The sequence below is a fragment of the Vicugna pacos genome, chromosome 5, assembly GCF_048564905.1.
Source record: "Vicugna pacos chromosome 5, VicPac4, whole genome shotgun sequence".
NCBI classification, from domain to species: Eukaryota; Metazoa; Chordata; class Mammalia; order Artiodactyla; family Camelidae; genus Vicugna; species Vicugna pacos.
In genome coordinates, this window is record NC_132991.1 from 20,082,950 (window position 1) to 20,095,736 (window position 12,787).

The window sequence follows — 12,787 nt, forward strand, 5'->3', positions numbered from 1 at the left end:
CAAATAAAGCCACTAATTTTAATGCTCCAAATTCTGATCACCTATTTTTCCAATTTTTTAATTCAATCAGTCTCATTAAGACTCTTTTTCAGTCTTTCTTGAAACTTTAGCCTATTTATATGTCCGACTTTTCCTTTTTCATCAATGCCTTTTTTTGTCTTTACTTCCTTCTCTGTTGACATTAGATTCCATGTTCCATCTTTTAACTTACTTATTTGATAAATATTTATTGATAACCTATTATATGTTGGACGTTATTCTAAGTACACTTTTAGAAACTCATTTTTGTCCAGATTATCTGGATTCTCCGGCCCTTTTGCTTTTCTTCATCTTAGTTATCTAACAAAACCCCAAATTTAGGTGAATGGAATCTTCATCTGCTACCCAAATATCTGCAACTGGGAAGCCTTGTTGCAAATAATCATACCTCAAGGCCAACAGACACACAAACGTGAATATTTATCAATGCCTGATGGGCCCTGAACACTGCTTGGAAATCTATCTATATCTGATATCTCTATCTCTATGTCTATCTAGTGCCACTCTTACTCTTTGCAGTGATGATTCAAATCTGCATTCCTTTCAAACTTTCCTACTACACAACCTCTCACATCCTATGTGTGAACATGCTTCCTTACTATACATGAAAAAGTGGAAATAAAAATCATGAAACAGTTATATCATTAAATAACTGTACATCTACCTGTATTTGCATATAGTCTATCAACTCATTTAAGTATTATTTAATAACAGAGAAGGGGTCAAAACTCTGACCTAAAACTAATTTTTTCACTTGCTCTGAAAGTCAATTTCCCCTGCCTCTTCAGGAACCAACTCATCTTTCCTGAAACATTTTGTTACTTCGGTATTTCTTTTGCCATACTTCTTTTTTTTTCCACTAAGCTTTCATTGTCACTCACCTAAGTCTCTTCTGGCTGCTCATATTTACCTAGTTGTTTGGTAGCTCTTAATATTCTATCCTAATCCCCTCTTCTCTTATGTTTTGCTTCCTCCCAGCCTAAGTCTTACAAATTCCATAGTATTTACTACAACCTTTTATGCTGACTCTCAAATTCATATCTCTAGACCAGCTCTTTAAGATCTAGAACCAAACATCTAGCACCTATTTGAAATCAGTACTTGAATGTCTCCTCAAACACATCCCAAATGAGGATTCTAATCTTTACTTGCAAAACTGCTCCTTTTCCTATGTTCCCTATCTATTCAAATGTGCAAAAACAGCCTATAAATTATACATGGCAACTTCCTCTTTCTTGCCTCCTGTATCCAATCCATCATTTGATCCAATTCATTTTGCTTTTTCAATCACATTCACATCTGTGTATACCTTGTTGTCATGTGCTGTCATTAATTTAATCCAAACTACCAGTATAGCCTGCCTTGAATGCTAAAATTATTTTAACTATTCTACTTCTTTCTGTCCAATATCTGTGAAATATAAATATGACTATGTGCATCCTTTGTTTAAAACTCTAGTATTTTTATTGCTTTCAGGCTAAATCTAAAAATCTCTAGCAAGACTCATGAGGTTTAAGGGATCACTCTTGTCTCCTCAGTTTCATCCAATACCTGCCTTGCTCTGGTGCACACACACCTTTCAGCGCCTCTAGTCAGCTATGGTTTGTGCTACCTCAGGGCCTTTCTATGTCTTGTTTCCTTTGCCCACCATGTGGTGTCATCTCACTCTACCCCTTTCACCTCCTTGGCAGCTGCGTATCTCTCAGACTCAAACTCAGATGTTACTTCTCGTAATCCAAGATTGAATAAAAGCCCTCTGTTCTATATTTTTATAACTGACTATACTTTTTCATCAATGCATGTATCAAAGTTTATAGCTATATATTTTTTGTGATCATTAATATCCCTCTTTCACCAGTTTGCCAGCTCTGTGAAGTCAGGGACCATATCTGTTTCTCTCATCATTATAGAACCAAAAATAACCACAGTCCCCAGCTTAACAAATATTTAATTAATAAATGAATGATGCTTTCCCACACATTGTTCTCTCTGCCTGTGGTGCCTTTTAGTCCAGATCTTTCAAAACCGTAGCTTTCTGAATTTTCCTTTAGTCAGAGTTCATCTTGTCCCTCTCTGCCTTGTCTTTACTTAATTCTACTGTTGCTTGAAACAAAATTTATGGAAATTATTATTTTTCCAGCCAGAATAAGATCTCCTTGTCAAAGAAAACCATGTGCTGTTCAGATTTCTTTTATCCCAATTACTTAGCACAATCTCCAGCACAGCGTAGCCTGACTCAGTGCTGACGCTGATGACTGAGGGAAATGCAGAAGCATCCACGGAATCGAGCTGGATGATTTTACAAGTTTTCCAGCAGCTGGGCAGCATGTCACTAAGAATCACTTCCTGGCCCTGGAGTTCGGGAAGGGTGTGACTATGTAGCCCACATAGTTAAGTAGTTTCTAAACATCACCTATTCTACTCACTAGTTTTGTGCTGAAGTGAAATAGAGAAGGGGAAAAAAAAAAACATAGTTTATAAAAATAATAGGTTCTGGCTTGATATTGGTAAGGTAATATTTTTTCAAGTATTATGATTCAGAAGCAATATTATCTTTGGTGATTCTCTACAGTTCACTTTGTAAGACTATGTAGAAGAACTGAAACTGAATCTTGGTTGTATCTCTCATCAGTTGTACCTACAAAGAACAGTTCTCCAAATACCATCTTTTTCGAGTGTTAAATCATTTTTAAAACAAACTGCTTCCTTGTTTCAGAATTTTTAATTCAACTGTAATAAATATACAGACATATATCTCTATATATTCATCTCACGTCTCTGAATAACCTCAGTCTCAGTAGTGGGTGACCTGTGGAAGTATGTGATTTTATTATTTACATTTTGCCCATACTTATCTGTCACAAAATAAATAAAATTGTTTTAGCCTAAAGCACCAGTATGGTATAAAGCTAAAGTCCTTATAAGAACCTTACTCAGTTCAAAAGGTCAACTACCCTAAATCCTGCTAGACAGATCACAGTTTCTTCTGAATGTGGTTGACACGCGAAAGTTTAGACTAAGGAGGGCTCTCTAGAAAGTCATAAACTCTGAACAGGGTGACCTCTTATTAACTGAACAAAAGCTGTATCTGTGGTGACACTTCATCCACCTGACCCCAGGATGGTAGAATTTGTGGTTCACTGCACCACGTCACTGATCCACGCAGGTGCATCAGATCAGGAGTTGAGAGTACAGCCGAGAGCCACGTGAAATGCCATACGTACCACACAGGTCAGGGGCTTCGTCAGAGTTGTCTCCACAGTCGTCTTCTCCATCACATACCCAGAAATGTAGCTTGCACAGGGAATTATTGCAAAGGAACTCATCCGCTCTACATATATTTCCTCCTTTATTTTAAAACAAAAAAGAGACAGAGAGATGTAACATAATTAATTTCAGTGAGCAAAACATATTCCTCTAATTCTTAGCACAGTATCTAGTTTCTCATTTTCTTATGTTTTTTTCCCCATGTATAATACTAGGCACACATAATGTCCAAACACTTTTTTTTAAAAAAGTATTTGTTGTTAACTTTTCAAAACAATCTGATACCGCCCTCATGTATATCATATTTTCTTTAGAGAATACTGATAACAAAATGATAGAATAAAGTTTTCTCAGATATAATTATCTTCCATTTCACATCATTTCTATGCTACTGAGTGTAAAAAAACTTAGATTTTTAAATAATACTAATTTTTATTATTAAAAAATTATGCTATTCTGGAAAGAAAAGTCACTTTAAAATTATTAGATAATTCAGCTGCATCTGGAAACTAACAAACTGAACCATTAAAAACAAAATAATCAGTAAAAAGGTTTTGCAGTCACAGAGAAACAATTTTATAACAGAACTAGAAGCTGATGACATGATAAAATAGTTTTTCTTTCAAAAATTGTGTAATAGAATACCCTATTTTTGTGTGCATTTTTTAAATGTTTGCATTCTTTCTCTGTTTACAGTTCAATAGAAAATATCAAGAATACAGGGACATTCTAACTTAAGATTAAATACATGTGCCACATGCAAAGAACCCAAAGACTAATAAACTTTAGTTATATATCTAGATATGCAGTAATATATAGCAGAAACAGCAATGGTTAGGGAGTTAGAAACTTGCTTTGTTTTGCTTTGGAAAAGTGTATTAATTTCTATGGGACTCAACATCTTCTTATGTTACAAAAGAGGTACGGCTAAGATTTGTAAGGTCATATTTGCAAGGAGTACCAGGGGAAACAATACAAAGAAATTTGATGGGAATTTAGAATTAAGATTAATTAGACTGCTCTCAGAGAATTGTACTACCAATTTAAATTTCACATATAGAATAAGAAGTATGGTTTCTATATTGGTGAGATTTGATGATTGAAGTTATTAACATATTAAAAACAGATTATTATTAACATATGGAGCTGTGGAGTAATAGTACTCATCCTTGAAAGCCTAGAAAATACCAAGAAAGAAGCATTGGTTCATTTTGTAAATGCACTTTGGAAGGAATACTGTGCCTAGGCGTGTCAGGGTCAAATAGGTCTTCTTTTGACCTTTTGGGTTTTGAATTTCACACGAATCTCCAATAATTCACTTCCAGTAGCAAAGACAACTTAGGAAATGACAGAATCAGATATGTATGTCAGAATGATGACAGTAGCTACAATGTGGAAAACTTAGAAATGAAGACAATGGTGTAGTAACCTATAATGAAAAAGAATATGAAAATGAGCATACCTATGCATATGTACGACTGAACTATTACGCTGTACACCACAAAACTGACACAACATTGTAAACTGACTATATTTCAATTAAAACAGAAATGAAGACAGTAGGAGTAAAGCCAAGACTGGAGGAAGAAGACCAATGTGATATCTGAACACATTTAAATGGTTCTGAGACTAATTCAGCAGACAAGGTAAGGTTGAGGATACAGCAGACAGAGAAGGTGATAAATATAATGCATCCCTTGAGAATGCAGAATGTGTGATGGATTTGAGATCTAAAGCAAACTAAAAGGATTATCCTTAGACTGGAGGTGAGACAGGTCTTCCATTTTAAGAGGAAGGAAGGAGGAAAGGCTAGGCACAGCTAGATGCTTTTTATGATTTTTACCATTACTGTGAAGTAGAATGTGAGAAAGAAAATCAATTTTTTAAAACCCTGATATGGTTAATTGTAAAGAGAGATGATTACAAATAAGTAGGTAGGTTGCTTGGAATCTTCAGTGATAGCTGAAGCTGAAGACAAGAATTTGCAGTGATATCAATCAGAAGAGTGCTAAGTCATCCTGCAAAAATGCTTAACAGAACTGGTACAGCTTACACTTGACATCTCTGGGGACTAAAAAACTCTAAGATACAGACAGAGGCAGGTCCTTGCTAAGCCCAGCACGGTGAATCCCCACGTGGTACTTCTGACAGCACAGTATCTGGCATTGAGATTCTCCTTTCTTTCAAACATCTAAAGTGTGCAGCTCCAAAATGCCCTAATTTTAAAAATAATCTCAATTATCACGATCAATGCAAGAAAATATACTGCTATTCAACAATTCTATGTCTGAAAACAGTAAAAAGATAATATTAAAATAGTAAAAAGATAACATGTCTTTAGTATTAAAGGAATAAATATTGGTGTGAGGTGAGTGCTGGCTTAATTCAATATCAAAATCCATAGAATATAAAAAAGAGCTGTATTCTTTCAAAATAAAGATTCTAATGACTAAGTTTCATTGCATGTTCCATTTTAAAATGGATTAATTCAAATAGAATTTGTGAACTCTGATTATTTAAAAAAAAAAAAAACCTCTATTTATAGCACATCAGTCTTGCTAAAAAGAGAAAAATGAGCTCCCGAAGGGATTGCATTAGATAACCTTATAATTTTCCCCATTAAGAGTGCTGGACATTCACTATTTTTATTAAGAAGAAGAGAAATATAAATGAAACCATAATTGCAACAGAAAGGCAAATGTTTGATGATAACATACTAAGGGTTTCCTATTTGACTAGGAAGAACTTACATTTCAAAAAATGCACCAGGGGGCCACCAAAACATCTAAAGTCTAACTTGAAAAGCTTATTTTGCAATGTCATGAGGCACACGTAAACAATTTTAAAAAAGTATAATTTAAAGAGATTCGGTGTATTAAAATCCCAGTTTCTTAGTCATGTTCTTCATCAGCTCAATACGAGGTTATTAGAAAAATAGGAAAGTATACATTAATTAAACAATAACTATGTCTAAATATAATTGAACTCTTGACAGTTTCATAGAAACCTGGACAAGTGCATCATCACAGAAAACAAGCATCTAGAATTTTCATCTCAAATGGGGTTGAGATAAGCTTAAATATATGATAATATTTTATAATTTCTATAAATAACTACACATTTTTGAGCTGATGATTACTCAAGAGAATAACTCTCTATCTTTGCCACCAAAATTGCTATAAAGAGTAAAGTTTGAAAGCTCAGGCCAAAATAAACACCAAGTTTCCTTGAGGCAAAACGTTTTATCTTTAAAAATGTGAATGTTGCTTTTAATTCCTTGTATTTTGGGTTTTAGTCCTTTTAAAGTAAACCAGTGAAATTGATTCAACTGGAAAAAATCTCTTGTTTATCCTGCAGCTGTCTTACCTTCCAGCCCCCAACACTTAGCCCCCTTTAACTCATGTGTCCAGATTTGAGATGAATGGAAGTAACATGTAACAGAAGAGATGTTTATTCTGGCATTTTATTTCCTCAGCACCTTGAAGTACATTTATCCAATACCTATACCACTTCCTGGAAGTAAGTCAGATACTAGAAATCTGAACTTGGTCATGCCTTGAGGTACATCCATACAGGATCAAATACTTTAACCACCAACATATTTCACTGGAATTTAATTACCTCGCAGCAAAAGAACCCAGGAAAAGTGAGAAGCAGGAATAGGGAGGGGAGGGGAGCTTTGACATATTCCTGGAAAATGGCTGAATTAATGACTCTCAATTCTTTGTGAGTCAGTAAGCTTAAGCATTTAATAGAGTAATTATAAATCTGAAAGATATCTGAGACTTCAAATACTACAATGGTCAATTTTTTTACTTTCAAGTTTGTTTTTTTTAGGCTGGAATTCTTTGTTCAAATATACATTTTCAAAAATAAAATCCAATATTTAAAAAGTGGATAAATCCTGATGGGATTCTGACCCAACCCCACATACACACTCACTTTCCAGACATTTTTACAGCTCTTGGAGACATTTCCCTGCGACTGCATTTGATGGTATGAACACATGACCACAGACATGTTCATGGAGATAAGACAAAACTTAGATCTCTGGGTCTCATTTCAGTACATTCTCTGTGCTAGTACAAGGTTCAAATTCTATCACCCTTTCCTTTTCTTAATATTAGAAAACTCCTCAGAAGCCTTGGCAAACTTCTCATTATGTTTAGTATTAAAACCAAGTTCTCTGGCATGAATCCCCAATTACCTGTGGTCTTTAAACAGCTCAGCTGTCCCTCACCAATGTGACTTTGTACATAATGATTCCACTGCCTGAAATGTATTTCCTCATTCTGCTTGCATATCAAAAAGCTCACATTCCAACAGGGGAAGCTTAGTCAAATAATACAGAAGAAATATTATTAGAAGGAAGAACATGGTATCAGGAATGCAATCAAAGGGTTCTTAGGAAAATTCTGAAAAAGACTGCAGTTTGGTTGAAGACATGATAGTAATTGAGATGGACTTAAAGAACACATACAATTTTTGTTGGCAAAGGTATTGAGATGACGAAAATAGCAGAAGAATCAAGAAAGATGTTGAAAAGCATGGAGGATATCGCTAGAATATTATCTTCCAGTTTGGCTAGGATTTATGACACGCAAAGAGGAGTAATAGACTATAGGACTGGAGAGGGGAATGGGATCATTCCCTTGTAACCATGACTGTAGGTTGTGTTATTTGTATCTACCAGGAAGGAGGAGATTTGGGGAAAGACTGACATAACCAGAGTTACACTTAAATAGATGAACACGGCAGCAGTGAGTAGAAGGTACTGGTGACCAACTGGGTGGAATTACATAAGCCCAGGCAAGAAGCAATGGGGGAAAGAATGAGATTGGTGACAGTGACTGAAGTTGAGGGGATGAAGCTTATGGATTAGGAAATGGAAAATGATGAGTAACTTAATTGTTGTCCCAAAGTCTTTGAATATAAGCTTGTATACGAGTTGGTGCCAGAATACCCACAAATTTTGCTGTCTCTAGAGTGGCGAATGATAGTAAAAGAGTGTGAGAACTTAACCAAAAGTAGAAATCGTTATTATGTAAGTTTAACTTTTTATGGTTTTCTATAAGGTACTGCAGATTCCAAATGAGAACTAGGATTTCTTCTGCTGAATATAACATTTTGTCAGGTTTAAAATAGAGATATTAGTAAGTCAAAGGTTTGCTAATATTAAAGGAGAAGTTATTTTTCCTTGAGTGGCTAGATATTTACAGAAGTAGATACTTTAGATTCATTTAAACTGTGTAAATCTTGAATGCCTGTTCAAATGCCTTGCAACATATGTCAGTATCTAGTATCATCTATATTGATGTTCCAGATATTCTAAAATGTAATGCTGATTGACTTTTACAAGTAAGCAAAACTAAATTTTGTATTTAAACAATATAACTAACATCATGAAAATAGTAAGAATGCTGTCATTTGTGGTCATTTTAAGATTCATCCTACAGTTTCTTTGCTTTTCTCTATCAACTCTGAAGTAGTAACAACTGCTGTTTTTAATGCATGACTTAAAACTAAAAAGTTACCTACCAGGAAATATTTCACATAGCTGGAATAAAATGACACTGCAAAACAAAGTATTTTTCCAGATTGATAAAAAAAAAAATGTAGGTCATTTTCTCACCATATGGTAAGAAAGAAATTTGGGGCACAACTTATAACCGATATATGATCTAGCATATTAGTATATATAACATAGTATACCATATGTTGTTTCCATTCTTTAGAAATGAAGCAAGCAATGTGGAGGAGAAAGATACCCAGAAAACACTTTGGTAGGAGGTGGCTACAGTGCCGTGTGCCCTGGTTCTTCTCGCATCCCCACCCCGACCCAGCATCTAGTCCAAAGACGTGCTCATGGGAGGAACTCAAAAAGCGCTTGCACTTTGGTTGTCACTGTCATATGAAGACTGACTTACACTCTGTCTGAAAATGATACAGATTTTGACTACTTGGAATAGGTTATTAAGTAACGGAACCAGGAAAAGAGAATCATTTAATGCCTCTACCACGCTCTGTATATATTCTGCACAGCACCTTAACTGTCACTCTTGCCTTTCTCTTATTTATAGACACACACACACACACACAAAGTACCTTACCTCGGTCACAGTTTTCTTCGTCACTGCCATCCACACAGTCATGAATTCCATCACAAAGCCATCTAATTGGAATACAGTGGGCTTTATTTTTGCATCGAAACTGATCTTCCTTACACTCAGTCACACAGTCCATCTGTTCAGATACAAATGGGCACTGCAGTTTTCATTAATGATAACGATATCGTCACAGGCAAAATAAACATGCAGCTGACAGTACTGGAGATTTATTATACTGTGGGCTTCCTTTCATTTTTATTTAATGAATGTAACCTCTACAAATGACAACGGGGTTTAGTATACAAACAGCATGAAGATTCAGGTATTTGCTGAAATTGCTGTATTCAATGATCCTGTCTTAACATTTTAGACAGTGGTAAGAATCAGGATTCTGTCTCTTTATTTTTATTACATTTGCTTTCCCTAACCTAATTCATGTAATTCAGAGATTTTAATCAAATGATAGACTTTACCTCATCTGAGCCGTCAGCACAATCATATTCTCCATTACATTTCAGAGATGCTGAAATACATCCTCCACTGGCACATATATATTCTCTTGATGAGCAAGTAGGAGAAGCTGAAGATAATTATAAAGTTGAAATTTAGATTTAGTGAAAAGAATGAATGGATGATACATAAAAACATACATAAGCATGTAAAAATTATAGATAGTAATGAAAGTAGTTTATACTGTTTGAGCTGTACTCAACATCTGATATTCAACATTGATTCAAAATATGTTTTACAATATTAATGTATTGTATTAAATATACCTCCTGCTGCAACAGCCTATTCAGTAAGAATTCAACTCCCTAGTCTAAAGAAAGAAAGGGCCAAAATAAAACTCTATATCTTCCGTCTCTTTGATTTTGAAGAATTAAATAAATTTTTCATAGTTTTAAAATTAAGTTATTGAAAAGACAAAAGCTTCAAATTATTTTCAAAACTGTAATAGACTTAGTGACCATTGGGAATGTTAATTTATAGATGGGTTATACAAAGCCAAAAGTGGAAATCTTGGCATGGTTTCATAGACCCCATGATATCTATTTGGATGTGTTGACATAAGTGTCATATCTGCATAAGTTTTAAGTTTTTGTTTTGTTTCGTTTTGTTTTGGGGCTTTAAACATGAATATATGTATAATTAACAGAGTCTATACGATTCAAAGTATTCCTTTATGATATGGAATTTTAAAAAAATATGCATAAATAAGTTACTACCAATATCCAATTAAATTAATTGACATAGTAATGATGACACCTTTCTTGGTCTATGGGTTTGAGTTTGCTAAGTTTGCATTCAAACCACTAGAGTTCTTGGCCTTATACTAGACCACTAGGTAGCCAAATGTACTTACATACATAATGACTTTATGGTCTAAATTGCTTAGTCCAGGGACACTAAAATGCTTTCTCCTTGGCAGTGTTTGCCTAGTGATCGTACTAATGAGGAGTCTGAGAATATGTCTAGATTCAGTAATAAAAAAAACGTGATCCATTAGCAACATGGACCATGGGTATGGTAGTGGGACATGGTAATGTGTATGCCTTGTATTGACTATTCTGACCTAGTCTCTCAAAATACTGCTTTCAATCATGAAACTATGTATAACCATATACATAGATTATCAAATGATTTTCCTCTACTAGTTTTTTCTGTAAAATAAGGTCATTAAAATTCCCAAGTATAAAAGTTAATTTAATGAGTATAAATAAAGTCATGCTTAAAGAACAGAAATGTGTAAATTGGGTGTTCCCTCCCCCCATATTCTGGTTTTGCTCTTAATTTTATTTTTATATTGGACCAAGATGTAAACAGAAATAAGAGACGGCCTTTTTCTCAATTGGTATCACGTTGAAACTATATTCTGTTTCATAACCTTAATTTCCTTAACTGAAACCTACTTTTTATCATATTTACAGTTTCAACTTATTTCATCTTGCTGTCTTATAAAAACAACTCCAAATGGTATGGAAAAATAGAGACCAGAAAATCAAATTTTGGGGAGTAATGCTTGGACCTTGAAATAGTAAGAGTCTTACCTGCCAAAACACTTTCGAAACATATGAAGGGCACACCAGTTAATTTATCCACAGATATTTCGGATTTTTTTCTTAAAAACAGTAAAAATGTGCATGCATTTGCCATTGTTCTATGCTCATCGCTACTTAAATTTAAATTCTAACCAAGTTAACATATCAGGTAAATGACATACTGCCTCAAGCATTTTACCTGGCTCACAGTTTTTCTCATCATCTCCATATTTACAGTCTTCATGGCCATCACATTTCCATTTTGCTGATATACACTGACCATTGGAACACTGGAACTGATCTTTGGAACAACTTGTTTCACAATTTCTCTGTGAAAAACAACAGAGACATAATTAAAATTAAATTTTCAGACAAATGTCTACAAACCCAAAAGACAACTAGAAACCTTGTGTACAGAAACCTGGAAGTGTAGAAACCATGTTTGCCACATACAAGCTCAGATGGTCATATTTAAGCCCATGACTATATAACAGCATTACAACCATCTTCCACTTTCATTTGTCTCTGTGAGTCATAATAAAACAGAGAAATGAAAAAAAAAGTAAGTCTCATGGTTTCATCACGCTAATTAAATCGCTCTAAGTGGATCATCCTCTAATAGACTAATAGATGCCATTTTAATAATTGTAAATGACAACGAAGACTGTGGAGAACTAAAAGGGCTGTAAAATATTTCTAAGCAAGTACATGCGGTTCATTGGGAGTGGGGTGGAAGGATGAATGTGAAACAAACAAGAACCCTAAGGCAAATCTGTTTGGCATTGGCAAAATTTCCCTAGTATTCTCTTTCCTCTTATCCCCATTTCTTTCCCTCTGTACCTGTTCTTTTACAGCTTAGTTATTATTCATATTCCTTTCCCACTCTTCTGGCCTGTGTTCCTAAAGAACTGTGAAATGAACTGTCACAATTGTCACTTTCTGCTAGCTCGCACATAGATTTTATGCAGAAGTCAAACAAGATAGTAGCGATACCTTTCGAGACCTTTCAGTGCTTTATATGAGATCAATGAAAAGGATCCACTAGAAATTTACTTTCTGGGTCTGACCACTCTGGTGGAAATGGGATGCTCGAATGAAATATCTTGCTGGGGCGATGTTTTCCTGTTGCTAAGTAGTTTCTATTGTTGCCAAGATGTACTTGTCTGCTCCTTTCACAAAAAGTGCAGCACTGTCAGCTTGTGAAACTCGCAGTGAGTGAAGCACACTGAACTATTACTCCCTGCTTCTTCCCAGTTCCATCCCACGTAAGAAAGAAGAGTTTACTTCCTAAATCCTGTAGTTTTCTTTGCTGATGGCAGTTTAACTAGACTGCCT

General features: G+C 34.8%; 1 protein-coding gene across 1 annotated transcript in view; it reads right to left on the reverse strand.

Moving 5' to 3' along the window:
- LOC102544705 (low-density lipoprotein receptor-related protein 1B) overlaps positions 1-12,787 on the reverse strand; it is a 316,032-nt gene that overhangs the window by 111,306 nt on the left and 191,939 nt on the right. Inside the window, exons 30-33 of the mRNA XM_072962065.1 lie at positions 11,652-11,781; positions 9,887-9,993; positions 9,417-9,549; positions 3,264-3,386 (exon numbers count right to left, since the gene is read on the reverse strand). Of these exons, the coding sequence (XP_072818166.1) occupies positions 3,264-3,386; positions 9,417-9,549; positions 9,887-9,993; positions 11,652-11,781 (493 nt within the window). The remainder of the gene's footprint in view (positions 1-3,263; positions 3,387-9,416; positions 9,550-9,886; positions 9,994-11,651; positions 11,782-12,787) is intronic.